We start from the raw sequence: 16,694 nt of genomic DNA, 5'->3' as shown, positions 1-16,694 counted from the left end.
TCCCCATCGGATGCGAAGGAGAAAAAACAGAAATTGAACAGTGGAAGGACTAAACGCAAGTCACGTGATGGCACTGATGACGGTGATGATCCAACCAAATTAGTTTCTCCGTCCAACGCCAGCGTCTGCAACCAAAAAATCAACATCAAACTCTAATAAAAAGGCTTCTCCGACAAAGTCACCCAAGAAGTCTGAGAAAAGAACTCCGGCAAAACGAAAGTTAACCGATCATTTCAAACCGATGCAAAAAAGTGACTTAACTGAAGAGAAACAAGTAAAGAAAGAATCAAGAGAAGAACCTGAAAAGAAAACTCCAACAAAAAAAAGTGCTAGTCCTGTAAAGGCTGTTAAGCCAGACACCCAGAAGACTCCACAGAAAGATGATCCAAAAGAAAGTCCAAAGAAGAAAGCGATGTTGGTGGAGAAGAAAAAAGCAGCGCCGAAAAAGAAGCCTGCGGGAAAACCCATTAAAGTTAAAGTTGTTGCTAAGAAACTAAGCACCGTGTCATCAAAGGAGGGGGTCAAAGTGAGCACCACACCCAAAAAACAAACGGCAACACCCAAAAAGCAAACAGCCACACCTAAAAAGCAAACCGCCACACCTAAAAAGCAAACCGCCACACCTAAAAAGGCAATGACCACGCCTAAAAAAGAAACCCCAAAGAAAGCGACCCCTAAGAAAGCGACCCCGCGGAAGACCAGCCCCGTGAAGAAGGGCGCCAGCAAGCCTGCCACACCCAAGAAAGCAGCCACCACACCCAAAAAGACTGCAGCGACGCCCAAGAAAACTGGAGCCACGCCCAAGAAAACACCAAAGAAGACACCACAGAAACCGGCGGCAAAGGCACTCCAGAAGAAGAAGAAGACTCCTGCAAAGAAGACCTTGTCCTTAGCAGTCAAACCCAAGAAGGCTGGGTCAAAGGTCAGTGTATGGTATCTTTGAAACTATTCTTTTGTCATTGGCACACTGTCTGTGTAAATCATCTATAGTTATGTTCTATGTTTGATGATTTCCAGTAATAACATTAGCGGGGCGTTTTTCAAGACTAAGATCGACTTTATTTTGGACTTAACTATGGCAGGCCATTCATGCCACTGGTTGCTCTCACCATTATCTTTAGAAAATATGTTTTTCATTCAATAATGAATTTTCAAAAAATGTAGATTTGTGACTATGATTTGTACGTCCCTTGAGAGACCAATGCCAGTAAATGGTGAGAGAAAGTTGTTGCATTCATGGCCTGCCATAGTTAAGTCCAATTTAAAGTCAATCCTAGTCTTTGTGAAACACTCCCCAGAAATGAAAAAAGAAATGAGTGAATATCAAAAGAAAGCTTATAGATTGCAATAATTAATGAATATTGACTGCCTTCAGGGCAATACAACATGTACTGCCTGAACCAAAGGTGAGGATGATATATGACAAGTCGTATTGCCCTGAATTAGGCAGTCAATATTACTATTATTAACCACATTTTTTAGCTTTTATTATTTCTGCCTGTCCTGTATGTGTGTATGTGTGTCTCAGTTAATGTAATATCTATATTGTCAATATTTTACTTATGGGGGTTGTAGAAAAAGGGGACCAACCTAGATAGACCAATGGCCTTTTCTTGTCCCTCACATTCCTACTCCACCCATTAATTATTACTGTTGTTGTTGTTGTTTGTTCTCATCATATTTTATATATATTGCATGTTATATTATTGTATTTGAATGTTATATTGCTGTAAGTTTTTTATTGGATGTGAAATAAACTGAACTTAAACATCAGACATCTAGATCAAACAAGAAACTCTTACTATCTTATACTCTGGCACTCCCATACCAGAGCTCAAGAATAAGCATGTGTTCTCTTTGCCCTTGACTCTTTTACCAGGCTACTCCCAAGAAGGCACCTGCTAAGACTGCATCCAAAGCCCCATCAGCCAAGAAAACTCCTGTTAAGAAGACTACCTCACCTACCAAAGCTGCCAAATCTCCCACAGCATCAAGCAAGGTATGAACTATTGAAGAGACGGTTGAGTACCCGGACTGGTTTCCCAAAACACGTACAAGTACAAGTTCACCTCAATTTGGAAAAAATATTAAATGTAATACATGCATTTCAATTGGTTGTCGGCCAACTTGTACTTAGGACGGTATCGTGAAATGCTGCCCTGTTTACTGATTGTATGTATATGCTTTATGAAACAAAGTATCTTTCTTGACGACTAAAGGGTTTGCCAGATGCTTTACTGACATAGCAACAACTGTGAATATTCCACCTATAGAGATGCCATTTTGCATAGGAGGTGGTTCAAAGAGTTGGAACCAAGGGTGTGAATCAAAATAGATTTGGTAAACTGTGCCTGTCTTATATAATGAGTTGTGGTCCTCTAATCAATCGCAAGTTTGCAGTCTCCTATCTCTTATCTACAGTGATATCAATCTCAAATAATTTGTGATTGATATCAGATCTTTTTAAGATGGGGCCCTGGGGGATGTTTCACAAAGACCCTAACTTGAACTTATCTCCAAGTTGGACGTTAGCATCTATGAAAATATTTTGTAATAGTTTTTTTAAAAGGTATAAAATGTTGATTCAAATCATTTATATTTTCTATTATCAAGGAGATTTTATGTTTTTGATGTGGAATTACTAAAAAGTCAAAAATGGTCAAAATTTCGCCTTTGAATATATTTTTTATAAGTCTACAAATGGCTCTCCATAATTTTTAAGTCCAACTTAGAGTTAAGTTCGACTTACATGTAGGATCTTTGTGAAACACCTCCAGGTTTATTCTGCAGCACATTTCCCTGGTGGTTGGCCTAAGACTTGTGACAGTTTGGAGGAAAAAAAAAAAAATTGACAAATTGTTATTTTTTTAATTTCATATGAAATAAATTCCCATTTCATTTGGCTTTTAGTTTGTAAAATGCCTCACTTTGTGATCTTAAATATTTAATCTTCATCACGAAAAACTAAAACAAAACAAAATCAGAAAACTTGGGAGTTAATTCAGGGTATACAGTTTTCATGAAATGCTGGAAATTATGTTAAAGGTAAAGACCGTAGTGGTTAAATTGCGGTTGAAGGGTTTTGGGTGCAAAATATCCATTCAATATTGTTTAAATATTGCCTTCAGAGGTTTAGATGGTAATACTTCAATCTAAATTTGCAAAAAAGCAGAAATATATGCCCAAATGTTCAAATTTATTGTGAATCATTCTATCTATCCAGCCGGATCAATTTGATAATTTACCAAATATATCAATTAGTAGGCGGTTTCCCGGCACAATTTGTACAATCACATATTCGTCAAAACATATTCTATCACATGATAAGTAATATGAGCTTCCATTTCATTTTTTGAGATGGGGGCGTTTCCAAAACTGGTCTATACCTTTAACTTTCCCTCTGTTTTTTATCATTTTAGAAGCAACTGAAGCAAGCCACACTGTTTGACATCACCAAGAGCCAGGCAGGGAAGAGGAAACCCATCTATGACAAAGATAACTCCCATATCCAATATCGGCTCTCCCAGGCTCTACCAAGCCCAAGGCAGCCACCTATTATATCAAAGTAAGAACCTTTTGCATTTAAAGCTCATGTTGAGTTCTGGTCATGCGATTGCATTGTGAAAGAAATGTTGTGGAATTCATCAGAAAAAGTTGATCATCTAGCATATACGTGTTTGTGTGTACTGCAAGGTTCTGGAATCATCAAAATGATAAGAAATTGGCCCAGTCTTGGTTAAGTTACGAGCACTGTACACATAAAGATGTATATGGGACTATACAAACATGTGGCAGAAAAATCTGTCCCAATTTTTATCATGTTACATGCCATATTTAGAATATTAAGGCATTTGAAGAGCCAAGCTTTTCAGGAAACATTTTTTATCTGATGTTCTTCTCCACTTGCGTAATACAATGATAACGCTCACAAATTGTTTTTCACCTTATCCCAGAACCCAACCTTCTCTTTAAAAATGTTCAACATAGTCCTTTGTGAAGTAGGCAACTTGGCAAACACCGAGCAGCAAAGACTTTATCAGAGAAAGAGTTGCAGAACCTAAAATCTGGAAATGAAGGATAGTACAAATCCACATACTTTTTCTATGTGCCCAAATAACTCAATATTTTTCTCTTTTACTGCATTCCAGGTTACTGAGGGCTAAGAAACTGAACGAGAAGGTAGCCTATGGGAAGCTACTGCGGAAAGCAGCTAAGATCCTCTCAGAGAAAGAATGCAAGAACCTTAGACCAGAGATCAAAGATGACGTGTGGCAGAAGTTCTCTGAAGGCCAGGCTAGGACCAGATGGTAAGTCAGCCCAGGACCAGGACCGTGTCTTTAGGTCCAAGCCCTTTTAGCTTGTCCTAAATAAAAGATATTAATGAATTTACATGAAGTCCCGTCATGGCAATAATGTTCATTGGCAAGACATTAATCTACATTTGCTATTCTCCACCCAGGTGTTGAATGGATACCCGGTAGGATGCGAGCGTTAATGTGTTTTGATTGGCACGTGTGCACCTGTGAAATGACCCCTGGCCGGAATACTTCCCATAGAGCAGATTGTGTTCACTCGTGCGAATTAGCAATTGAATGCAATGACCGGGCAATTACAATTACAATGTAGAAACGTAGTAATAAGCACTAAACAAATATGACTAATATTATTATTATCATTATCAATGCAGGAAGCAAATGATACTTACAATGTAAAGCGCTAAAAAACGTAGTAATAAGCAATGTAGAAACTTATTAATAAGCGCTATACTATGATATGACTGATAAGCACTATATCGTTCTAAATGCAGGAAGCAAATGACTCCAGAAGAACGTAAGAAGGAGCTGGATGCCAAGAAAGAGGAGAGAAAGAAGAAGAGATCGGAGGAGCGAGAAAAGAAGATGGGAGAGGAGAGGAAGCTTAAGATGGAAAAAGCAAAGGTAAAAATTAGTAAGGTCTTCGGCCATGTGTCATGAAAATTTCTTTCAAGTACTGAGTGACACAAATTTATGGTTTTATTTAAAGCCCCACTGTCCTACTTGTAGCTACTTGCTCTTTCTATATAGAAAACTTCCCCAATCGGTGCCTGTTGGTCCCCCATGATTTTCTATTTTTTATGCTAGTTGAGAGCTGAGTTAATGCGATAGCCACCTGTTAGTGACCTCGCTGTGTGGTCTAATCCCTTCTGGCCCAGAAATATTGATGGTCTTTAATATACAGTGAAACCTGTCTACAAAGACCACCCAGGGGAGACAAGAAAAATGGTCTTTATAGGCAGGTGGTCTTTATGAACAGGTTCCTTTAGTACATGTTTCAATGACAAACCATTTTCAAGGAAACAAAAAATGTGGTATTTGCAGACAGGTGGTCACTAAAGCAGGTTTGACTGTATTTAATTTATGAATTTATTTTCTCACAGCCAATCTTATGCAATGATCTCAGTAACAAATCGTATTTTTCAGTGTTAAAGCCAGTGTGTAATTTGAAAAGCTCTTAACCCTATGTTAACTGGGGGGGGGGGGGGGGGGTCAATTTGACCCCCCCCCCCCTGTAGAAATTTCGCGACTACTCCGAAACAGCAGCAGATATAAAATTTTCCTTTCATGACTTTTTACTTTCGAGTCTTACGCATCTTTTAAAACAATTTTTTCGAAAATCGGACCTACGGTTACAAGGTCACGTGACCTTTTGTCTTTGCATGTCAGCCCGAAAATCGCTCATTTTCATGATTTGTGTACAAAACGTATGTAAAAGTCATTTTCCTAAAAATAGATAAAACATTGGTTATTCAGTCTTGTTTAAAGTTTAGATGTTTGTTTTGGGGTCAAAATAGTTGAATTGTAGTTATAAATGAAATAAAACAACAAAAACAATAAAATACATAAGTTAAAAAAACAATGAAATACATAAGAAATTATAAAAACAAGAGATAACATAAGGAATAACCTGGCTCTTCCAATTTTTGTGTTGTATTATTATTCCAAATGGTTAATAAATATATGTAGTGAAAAAGAATACGTAAACATGAATAATATATGATTTAGGGCAGAAATGTGAATTTGATGACCTTATTTGCATAAATTAGCTAAAATATGCAAATGAGTGAATTTTAAAAAATTTGAAATTACCATAGTATTCTATACACTTCACTTGGCATGCATGCACATTTTCGCGGCGATCGGCGGTGAAACGGCCGAGATCTTGGGGGGGGGGGGGGGGTCAAATTGACCCCCCCCCCCCCCCCCAGTAAAAACCTGGTCTGAAATAGCCCAGTTAAAATAGGGTTAAAGCACATAAAGATATTGTAATGTACTATGATGTACACTGTACTACTACTACTACTATTTCTAATAATATCAAATATTTAGGAGCGCTAAAACAATAAGTACCGTAGCGCGTACAAATACAAATAATTGAATGAGGACCCACCAAAAAAATATTGTCATCAAAATTTTACTCTCCCCCTCTCTCTTTCTCCCTCTATCTCTTCCCTCCCTCCCCTGCTCTATATCTCTCTCTCTTTTCCCCCTCTCTCTACCTCTATCTCTTTGTCCCCCCTCTCTCTCTATCTCATTCTCTCTCCCCCCCCCCTCTCTCTCTCTCCCTCTCCCTCTATCTCTTTGTCCCCCCCCCCTCTCTATCTCGTTCTCTCCCCCCCCTCTCTCTCTCTCTCCCTCTATCTCTTTGTCCCCCCTCTCTCTCTCCCTATATCTCTTTGTCCCCCCTCTCTCTCTCATTCTCTTTCTCCCCCCCCCCCCCTTCTGTCTATATCCCCCTCTCTCTCTCTCTCTCTCTTTCTGTCTCTCTCTCTCGATCTTTCCATTCCCCCCCCCCTTCCTATCTCTCTCTCTCTCTATATATATATCTCTCCCCCGCAGCGTTTTGAGGACCAAGACTTGGACCTCTTACCTCTCCCGGTCCCTAAACCTGTTCCAATGCCGGATGGTCTACCTAACTCTCTTTTTGGAGACGTAGCAATGGTGGTGGAATTTCTTGACTGTTTCAACGGACTACTGATGCCCAACGATCCTTATCCAGTAACAGCAGGTATAGAAATAGATTGATAATTTGATGGATTGATAAATAAATAAAAGGAAAGGAAATGATTTGATGATGTTTGCAGACTTTGCATACCCAGTGCCTATATGATACACATTCAATGCATCACTAGTTTTAATGACTGGCCACAGAACTGTATATTGATTGTACTTGAGTAGATCACTGTTAGAAGCTGTGGAAATTGATATTTAAAAAAAAAAATTTAATGGTTTTAACACACATCTGATACTAAATGATGTCACGTATGAAAGAAAGATGATCGATAGATAGATCAGAAAAGGTTGATCATCTAGCAAATAGTACTGGTGTGTACTGCAAGGTTCTTGAAAGATCTAAAATACAAGAAATTTGGCCCAGTCTTGGTAAGCTACAAGCACTGTACACAGAAATATGTATATGGGACTACACGACCATGTGGCATAAAAATCTGTTTGCGGTTACATGCCATATTTAGAATATTAAGGCATTTAATGAGCCATGCTTTTCAGGGAACATTTTATCTGATGTTCTTCCACACTTGCATAATAACAATAATAATGCTCACAAACTCTTGTTCACCTCTCCCCAGAACTCAACCTTCTCTTTAATACTCCAAAAGATGTTATCTTTGTTATCTTTACCCTAATCAATCTGATTTTATTTTCTCTATAGATTCTCTGATGAAAGCTCTTGTTTGTGGCAAGGAAGGCTTTGCATACCTGGCCAGGGTACTGGTCATTCTCCTCAAGACATTACTGCAGGACAAGATTGCTGAGGTATGGTTTGATAGGACTTTAAAGGCCGTCTGTACTAGTTTGGCTAGGAGGGATTAGACCACCCAGGAAGGTCACTGACAGCTGAAACCTGGTGTAAGCTGGTCTGCCCGTCCCTGAAGCTCCTCGCATTAGCTTCCATGACCAAGAAGTTGTACTTCATACAGATTTAAGGAGAAACTCACAAAAGGCTTAAAGCCTGTGTGTACTCTTAGGCTAGGAGGGATTAGACCACCAAGGAAGGTCACTGACAGGTGGCTATCTCTTCAACTCAGCTGTCAATTGACATGAGAAAAAGAGGATCATGGGGGACCAATGGTCACCGATTAGGAATTGTTTTCTATATAGAGGGAGCGAGAAGCTACAAATAGTACAGTGGGCCTTTGAAGTCTAAATGAAACTTACAGGATTACACTATAATTAGAGTGGTCTCATAACTCGACTGTCAATGCAAAGGTCATGGGTTTGCAGAGCTGCAAACCCATAATGTTTTTCCCACGATTAATCATTTTTTTTCTCAAATTACGGTAGTACAATTTTTTCTTCATCTAATACGTTTTTTTTTTGTGCACATAAAGCACATCAACCAAATGCCCTAAAATGTAGATCTAAGGCATAAAAAGAATAAAACGCTGAAAATAACCCCAAAATATTTTTTTTTTAAAGTACCTATTTGATTGAGAAGCCAGGCCTCAGTTGTAGAATATGCTAGAGATAGGGTAAGACTGGTGTAAGAGTAGAGACTGAGACCATTTATATTTGATAGAGAAGCAAGGTCTCAGTTATAGAATATATGACAGATAGGATAAGACTGGTATGAGAGTAGAGACTGAGACCACCTCCATTTGATAACAAAGCAAGGTCTCAGTTGTGGAATATAAGACAGATAGGATAAGAGCGCTGTGAGAGTAGAGTGGGGGAGTGGGAGTGGGGTTGTAATGTTTCAGAAAAGTTCACAGAGCTGTGTGATGTGGGTGCATGAGACCCTTTTACCACCAGCTGATATATGATTACACTTGTATTTAAGGCGGGGGGGGGGGGTTCATGTTAGAGAAGAGTGCATAGAGCTGTGTGATGTGGGTGCATGTACACCCTTTACCACCAGCTGATATTTATTACACTTGTGTGTAGCAGGGGTTGTTATGTATGAGAAAGGTGCAGAGAGCTGTGTGATGTGGATGCACGACACCCTTTTACCACCAGCTGATATATGATTACACTTGTGTTTAAGGGGGGGGGGGGGGGGGGTGTCATGTTTGGGAAGAGTGCAGAGAGCTGTGTGATGTGGGTGCACGAGACCCTTTTACCACCAGCTGATATATGATTACACTTGTGTGTAGGGGGGGGGGGGGGGGGGGGGGTTGTCATGTATGGAAGAGTTCAGAGAGCTGTGTGATGTGGGTGCACGAAACCCTTTTACCACCAGCTGATATATGATTACACTTGTGTGTAGGGGGGGGGGGGGGGTTGTCATGTATGGGAAGAGTTCAGAGAGCTGTGTGATGTGGGTGCACGAAACCCTTTTACCACCAGCTGATATATGATTACACTTGTGTGTGGGAGGGGGGGGGGGGGTTCATGTTAGAGAAGAGTGCAGAGAGCTGTTGATGTGGGTGCACGAAACCCTTTTACCACCAGCTGATATATGATTACACTTGTGTGTAGCAGGGGTTGTTATGTATGAGAAAGGTGCAGAGAGCTGTGTGATGTGGGTGTACGAGACCCTTTTACCACCAGCTGATTTATGATTACACTTGTGTGTAGGAAGGTGTGGGGGGGGGGGGTGGGGGGGGGGTGTCATGTTTGAGAAGAGTTAAGAAAGCTGTGTGATGTGGGTGCACGAGACCCTTTTACCACCAGCTAATATATGATTACACTTGTGTATAGAAAGGGGGGGGGGGGGTTCATGTTAGAGAAGAGTGCAGAGAGCTGTGTGATGTGGGTGCACGAAACCCTTTTACCACCAGCTGATATATGATTACACTTGTGTGTAAGGGGGGGGGGGGGTGTCATGTTTGGGAAGAGTGCGGAGAGCTGTGTGATGTGGGTGCACGAAACCCTTTTACCACCAGCTGATATATGATTACTCTTGTGTGTAGGGGGGGGGGGGGGGTTCATGTTAGAGAAGAGTGCAGAGAGCTGTGTGATGTGGGTGCACGAAACCTTTTTACCACCAGCTGATATATGATTAAACTTTTGTGTAGGAGGGTGTGGGGGGGGGGGGGGTCATGTTTGAGAAGAGTTCAGAAAGCTGTGTGATATGGGTGCACGAGACCCTTTTACCACCAGCTAATATATGATTACACTTGTGTGTAGGAGGGTGTGGGGGGGGGGGGTGGTCATGTTTGAGAAGAGTTCAGAAAGCTGTGTGATGTGGGTGCACGAGACCCTTTTACCACCAGCTGATATATCATTACACTTGTGTGTAGGAGGGTGGGGGGGGGGGGGGGGGGTGTGTGTGTCATGTATGAGAAGAGTGTAGAGAGCTGTGTGATGTGGGTGCACGAGACCCTTTTACCACCAGCTGATATATGATTACACTTGTGTTTAAGGCGGGGGGGGGGGGGGGGGGTTCATGTTAGAGAAGAGTGCAGAGAGCTGTGTGATGTGGGTGCATGTACACCCTTTTACCATGATATGGTTATTACACTTGTGTGTAGCAGGGGTTGTTATGTATGAGAAAGGTGCAGAGAGCTGTGTGATGGGGATGCACGACACCCTTTTACCACCAGCTGATATATGATTACACTTGTGTTTAAGGGGGGGGGGGGGGGTGTCATGTTTGGGAAGAGTGCAGAGAGCTGTGTGATGTGGGTGAATGAGACCCTTTTACCACCAGCTGATATATGATTACACTTGTGTGTGGGGGGGGGGGGGTTGTGATGTATGGGAAGAGTTCAGAGAGCTGTGTGATGGGGTGGGTGCACGAAACCTTTTTACCACCAGCTGATATATGATTAAACTTTTGTGTAGGAGGGTGGGGGGGGGTGTCATGTTTGAGAAGAGTTCAGAAAGCTGTGTGATATGGGTGCACGAGACCTTTTACCACCAGCTAATATATGATTACCTTGTGTGTAGGAGGGTGTGGGGGGGGTGGTGTCATGTTTGAGAAGAGTTCAGAAAGCTGTGTGATGTGGGTGCACGAGACCCTTTTACCACCAGCTGATATATCATTACACTTGTGTGTAGGAGGGTGGGGGGGGGGGGGGTGTTGTCATGTATGAGAAGAGTGTAGAGAGCTGTGTGATGTGGGTGCACGAGACCCTTTTACCACCAGCTGATATATGATTACACTTGTGTTTAAGGCGGGGGGGGGGGGGGGGGGGGGGTTCATGTTAGAGAAGAGTGCAGAGAGCTGTGTGATGTGGGTGCATGTACACCCTTTTACCATGATATGGTTATTACACTTGTGTGTAGCAGGGGTTGTTATGTATGAGAAAGGTGCAGAGAGCTGTGTGATGTGGATGCACGACACCCTTTTACCACCAGCTGATATATGATTACACTTGTGTTAAAGGGGGGGGGGGGGGGTGTCATGTTTGGAAGAGTGCAGAGAGCTGTGTGATGTGGGTGAACGAGACCCTTTTACCACCAGCTGATATATGATTACACTTGTGTGTAGGGGGGGGGGGGGGTTCATGTTAGAGAAGAGTGCAGAGAGCTGTGTGATGTGGGTGCACGAGACCCTTTACCACAGCTGATATATGATTACAACGTGTGTGTAGGGGGGGGGGTTCATGTTAGAGAAGAGTGCAGAGAGCTGTGGATGTGGGTGCCGAGACCCTTTTACACCAGCATACTTTACTGATATAGAAAACACGTGTGTGTAGGGGGGGGGGGGGGGGTTCATGTTAGAGAAAAGTGCATAGAGCTGTGTGATGTGGGTGCACGAAACCCTTTTACCACCAGCTGATATATGATTACACTTGTGTGTAGGAGGGTGGGGGGGGGGGGGTTCATGTTTGGGAAGAGTGCAGAGAGCTGTGTGATGGGGTGCACGAGACCCTTTTACCACCAGCTGATATATGATTACACTTGTGTGTGGGGGGGGGGGGGTTCATGTTAGAGAAGAGTGCAGAGAGCTGTGTGATGTGGGTGCACGAACCCCTTTACCACCAGCTGATATATGGTTACACTTGTGTGTAGGAGGGTGGTGGGGGGGGGGGTGTCATGTTTGAGAAGAGTTCAGAAAGCTGTGTGATGTGGGTGCACGAAACCCTTTTACCACCAGCTGATATATGATTACACTTGTGTGTGTGGGGGGGGGGGTGTCATGTTTTGAAAAGAGTTCAGAAAGCTGTGTGATGTGGGTGCACGCGACCCTTTTACCACCAGCTGATATATGATTACACTTGTGTGTACTGTAGGGGGGGGGGGGGGGTTCATGTTAGAGAAGAGTGCAGAGAGCTGTGTGATGTGGGTGCACGAAACACTTTTACCACCAGCTGATATATGATTACACTTGTGTGTAGGAGGGTGTGGGGGGGGGGGGGTGTCATGTTTGAGAAGAGTTCAGAAAGCTGTGTGATGTGGGTGCACGAGACCCTTTTACCACCAGCTGATACATGATTACACTTGTGTGTAGGGGGGGGGGGGGGGTTCATGTTAGAGAAGAGTGCAGAGAGCTGTGTGATGTGGGTGCACGAGACCCTTTTACCACCAGCTCATATATGATTACACTTGTGTGTAGGAGGGTGTCGGGGGGGGGGGGGGGGGTTCGTCATGTAAGAGAAGAGTGCAGAGAGCTGTGTGATGTGGGTGCACGAAACCCTTTTACCACCAGCTGATATATGATTACACTTGTGTGTAGGAGGTAGGGGGGGGGGGGGTGTCATGTTTGGGAAGAGTGCAGAGAGCTGTGTGATGTGGGTGCACGAGACCCTTTTACCACCAGCTGATATATGATTACACTGTGTGTGTAGGGGGGGGGTTCATGTTAGAGAAGAGTGCAGAGAGCTGTGTGATGTGGGTGCACGAAACCCTTTTACCACCAGCTGATATATGATTACACTTGTGTGTAGGAGGGTGTGGGGGGGGTCATGTTTGAGAAGAGTTCAGAAAGCTGTGTGATGATGTGGGTGCACGAGGCCCTTTTACCACTAGCTGATATATGATTACACTTGTGTGTAGGAGGGTGGGGGAGGGGGGTGTTGTCATGTATGAGAAGAGTGTAGAGAGCTGTGTGATGTGGGTGCACACGACCCTTTTACCACCAGCTGATATTTGATTACACTTGTGTGTAGGAGGGTGTGGGGGGGGGGGGGGTGTCATGTTTGGAAGAGTTCAGAAAGCTGTGTGATGTGGGTGCACGAGACCCTTTTACCACCAGCTAATATATGATTACACTTGTGTGTAGGAGGGTGTGGGGGGGGGGGGTGTCATGTTGAGAAGAGTCAGAAAGCTGTGTGATGTGGGTGCACGAGACCCTTTTACCACTAGCTGATATTGATTACACTTGTGTGTAGGAGGGTGGGGGGGGGGTGTTGTCATGTATGAGAAGAGTGTAGAGAGCTGTGTGATGTGGGTGCACGAGACCCTTTTACCACCAGCTGATATATGATAACATGTGTGTGTAGGGGGGGGGGGGGGTCATGTTAGAGAAGAGTGCAGAGAGCTGTGTGATGTGGGTGCACGAAACCCTTTTACCACCAGCTGATATATGATTACACTTGTGTGTAGGAGGTAGGGGGGGGGGGGGTGTCATGTTTGGGAAGAGTGCAGAGAGCTGTGTGATGTGGGTGCACGAGACCCTTTTACCACCAGCTGATATATGATTACACTTGTGTGTAGGGGGGGGGGGGGGGTTCATGTTAGAGAAGAGTGCAGAGAGCTGTGTGATGTGGGTGCACGAAACCCTTTACCACCAGCTGATATATGATTACACTTGTGTGTAGGAGGGTGTGGGGGGGTGTCATGTTTGAGAAGAGTTCAGAAAGCTGTGTGATGTGGGTGCACGAGGCCCTTTTACCACTAGCTGATATATGATTACACTTGTGTGTAGGAGGGTGGGGGGAGGGGGGTGTTGTCATGTATGAGAAGAGTGTAGAGAGCTGTGTGATGTGGGTGCACACGACCCTTTTACCACCAGCTGATATATGATTACACTTGTGTGTAGGAGGGTGTGGGGGGGTGTCATGTTTGGGAAGAGTTCAGAAAGCTGTGTGATGTGGGTGCACGAGACCCTTTTACCACTAGCTGATATATGATTACACTTGTGTGTAGGAGGGTGGGGGAGGGGGGTGTTGTCATGTATGAGAAGAGTGTAGAGAGCTGCGTGATGTGGGTGCACACGACCCTTTTACCACCAGCTGATATATGATAACATGTGTGTGTAGGGGGGGGGGGGGTTCATGTTAGAGAAGAGTGCAGAGAGCTGTGTGATGTGGGTGCACGAGACCCTTTTACCACCAGCTGATATATGATTACAATTGTGTGTAGGGGGGGGGGGTTCATGTTAGAGAAGAGTGCAGAGAGCTGTGTGATGTGGGTGCACGAGACCCTTTTACCACCAGCTGATATATGATTACACTTGTGTGTAGGAGGGTGTGGGGGGGGGGTGTCATGTTTGAGAAGAGTTCAGAAAGCTGTGTGATGTGGGTGCACGAGACCCTTTTACCACTAGCTGATATTTGATTTACACTTGTGTGTAGGAGGGTGGGGGGGGGGGGGGTGTTGTCATGTATGAGAAGAGTGTAGAGAGCTGTGTGATGTGGGTGCACGAGACCCTTTTACCACCAGCTGATATATGATAACATGTGTGTGTAGGGGGGGGGGGGGGGTTCATGTTAGAGAAGAGTGCAGAGAGCTGTGTGATGTGGGTGCACGAAACCCTTTTACCACCAGCTGATATATGATTACACTTGTGTGTAGGAGGTAGGGGGGGGGGGGGGGTGTCATGTTTGGAAGAGTGCAGAGAGCTGTGTGATGTGGGTGCACGAGACCCTTTTACCACCAGCTGATATATGATTACACTTGTGTGTAGGGGGGGGGGGGGGTTCATGTTAGAGAAGAGTGCAGAGAGCTGTGTGATGTGGGTGCACTGACGAACCCTTTTACCACCAGCTGATATATGATTACACTTGTGTGTAGGAGGGTGTGGGGGGTGTCATGTTTGAGAAGAGTTCAGAAAGCTGTGTGATGTGGGTGCACGAGGCCCTTTTACCACTAGCTGATATATGATTACACTTGTGTGTAGGAGGGTGGGGGAGGGGGGTGTTGTCATGTATGAGAAGAGTGTAGACAGCTGTGTGATGTGGGTGCACACGACCCTTTTACCACCAGCTGATATATGATTACACTTGTGTGTAGGAGGGTGTGGGGGGGTGTCATGTTGGGAAGAGTTCAGAAAGCTGTGTGATGTGGGTGCACGAGACCTTTTACCACTAGCTGATATATGATTACACTTTGTGGTAGGAGGGTGGGGGAGGGGGGTGTTGTCATGTATGAGAAGAGTGTAGAGAGCTGTGATGATGTGGGTGCACACGACCTTTTACCACCAGCTGATATATGAAACATGTGTGTGTAGGGGGGGGGGGGGGGGGGGGGTTCATGTTAGAGAAGAGTGCAGAGAGCTGTGTGATGTGGGTGCACGAGACCCTTTTACCACCAGATGATATATGATTACACTTGTGTGTAGGGGGGGGGGGGGGGGGTTCATGTTAGAGAAGAGTGCAGAGAGCTGTGTGATGTGTGGGTGCACGAGACCCTTTTACCACCAGCTGATATATGATTACACTTTGTGTGTAGGAGGGTGGGGGGGGGGGTGTCATGTTTGAGAAGAGTTCAGAAAGCTGTGTTTGATGTGGGTGCACGAGACCCTTTTACCACCAGCTGATATATGATTACACTTGTGTGTAGGGGGGGGGGGGTTCATGTTAGAGAAGAGTGCAGAGAGCTGTGTGATGTGGGTGCACGAGACCCTTTTACCACCAGCTCATATATGATTACACTTGTGTGTAGGAGGGTGTCGGGGGGGGGGGGGGGGGTTCGTCATGTAAGAGAAGAGTGCAGAGAGCTGTGTGATGTGGGTGCACGAGACCCTTTTACCACCAGCTGATATATAATTACACTTGTGTGTAGGAGGGTTGGGGGGGGGGGGGGGTTGTCATGTAAAAGAAGAGTGCAGAGAGCTGTGTGATGTGGGTGCACGAGACCCTTTTACCACCAGCTGATATAGATTAAACTTGTGTGTAGGAGGGTTCGGGGGGGGGGGGGGGGGGTTCATGTATGAGAAGAGTGCAGAGAGCTGTGTGATGAAGGTGCACGAAAACCTTTTACCACCAGCTGATATATGATTACACTTGTGTGTAGGAGGGTGTGGGGGGGGGGGGGGTTTGTCATGTAAAAGAAGAGTGCAGAGAGCTGTGTGATGTGGGTGCACGAGACCTTTTACCACCAGCTGATATAGATTACACTTGGTGTAGGAGGGTGGGGGGGGGGGGTTCATGTATGAGAAGAGTGCAGAGAGCTGTGTGATGAAGGTGCACGAAACCCTTTTACCTCCAGCTGATATATGATTACACTTGTGTGTCGGAGGGTGTGGGGGGGGGGGGTTGTCATGTAAAAGAAGAGTGCAGAGAGCTGTGTGATGTGGGTGCACGAGAACCTTGTACACCAGCTGATATATGATACACTTGTGTGTAGGAGTGTCGGGGGGGGGGGGGGGTTCATGTATGAGAAGAGGTGCAGAGAGCTGTGTGATGAAGGTGCACGAAACCCTTTTACCACCAGCTGATATATGATTACACTGTGTGTAGGAGGGGTGGGGGGGGGGGGGTTGTCAAGTAAAAGAAGAGTGCAGAGAGCTGTGTGATGTGGGTGCACGAGACCTTTTACCACCAGCTGATATATGATTACACTTGTGTGTAGGAGGGTGGGGGGGGGGTG

General features: G+C 44.5%; 1 protein-coding gene across 1 annotated transcript; it reads left to right on the top strand.

Annotated features, from left to right (window-relative positions):
* Positions 1–37: 37 nt before the first annotated feature.
* LOC115927501 (tyrosine-protein kinase BAZ1B-like) lies at positions 38–7,811 on the top strand (the record flags this gene model as incomplete). The annotated part of the gene is given in 7 exon segments (XM_030993508.1): positions 38–922; positions 1,880–1,999; positions 3,420–3,565; positions 4,149–4,307; positions 4,808–4,937; positions 6,876–7,044; positions 7,708–7,811. Coding segments are annotated over 7 exon segments (1,509 nt in total), but the record flags the coding sequence as incomplete, so codon positions are not given.
* Positions 7,812–16,694: the final 8,883 nt, after the last annotated feature.

This window comes from Strongylocentrotus purpuratus, unplaced genomic scaffold (assembly GCF_000002235.5).
Source record: "Strongylocentrotus purpuratus isolate Spur 01 unplaced genomic scaffold, Spur_5.0 spur5_scaffold_20, whole genome shotgun sequence".
Lineage (NCBI taxonomy): Eukaryota > Metazoa > Echinodermata > Echinoidea > Camarodonta > Strongylocentrotidae > Strongylocentrotus > Strongylocentrotus purpuratus.
This window is presented reverse-complemented; position numbering and strand designations above follow the sequence as displayed.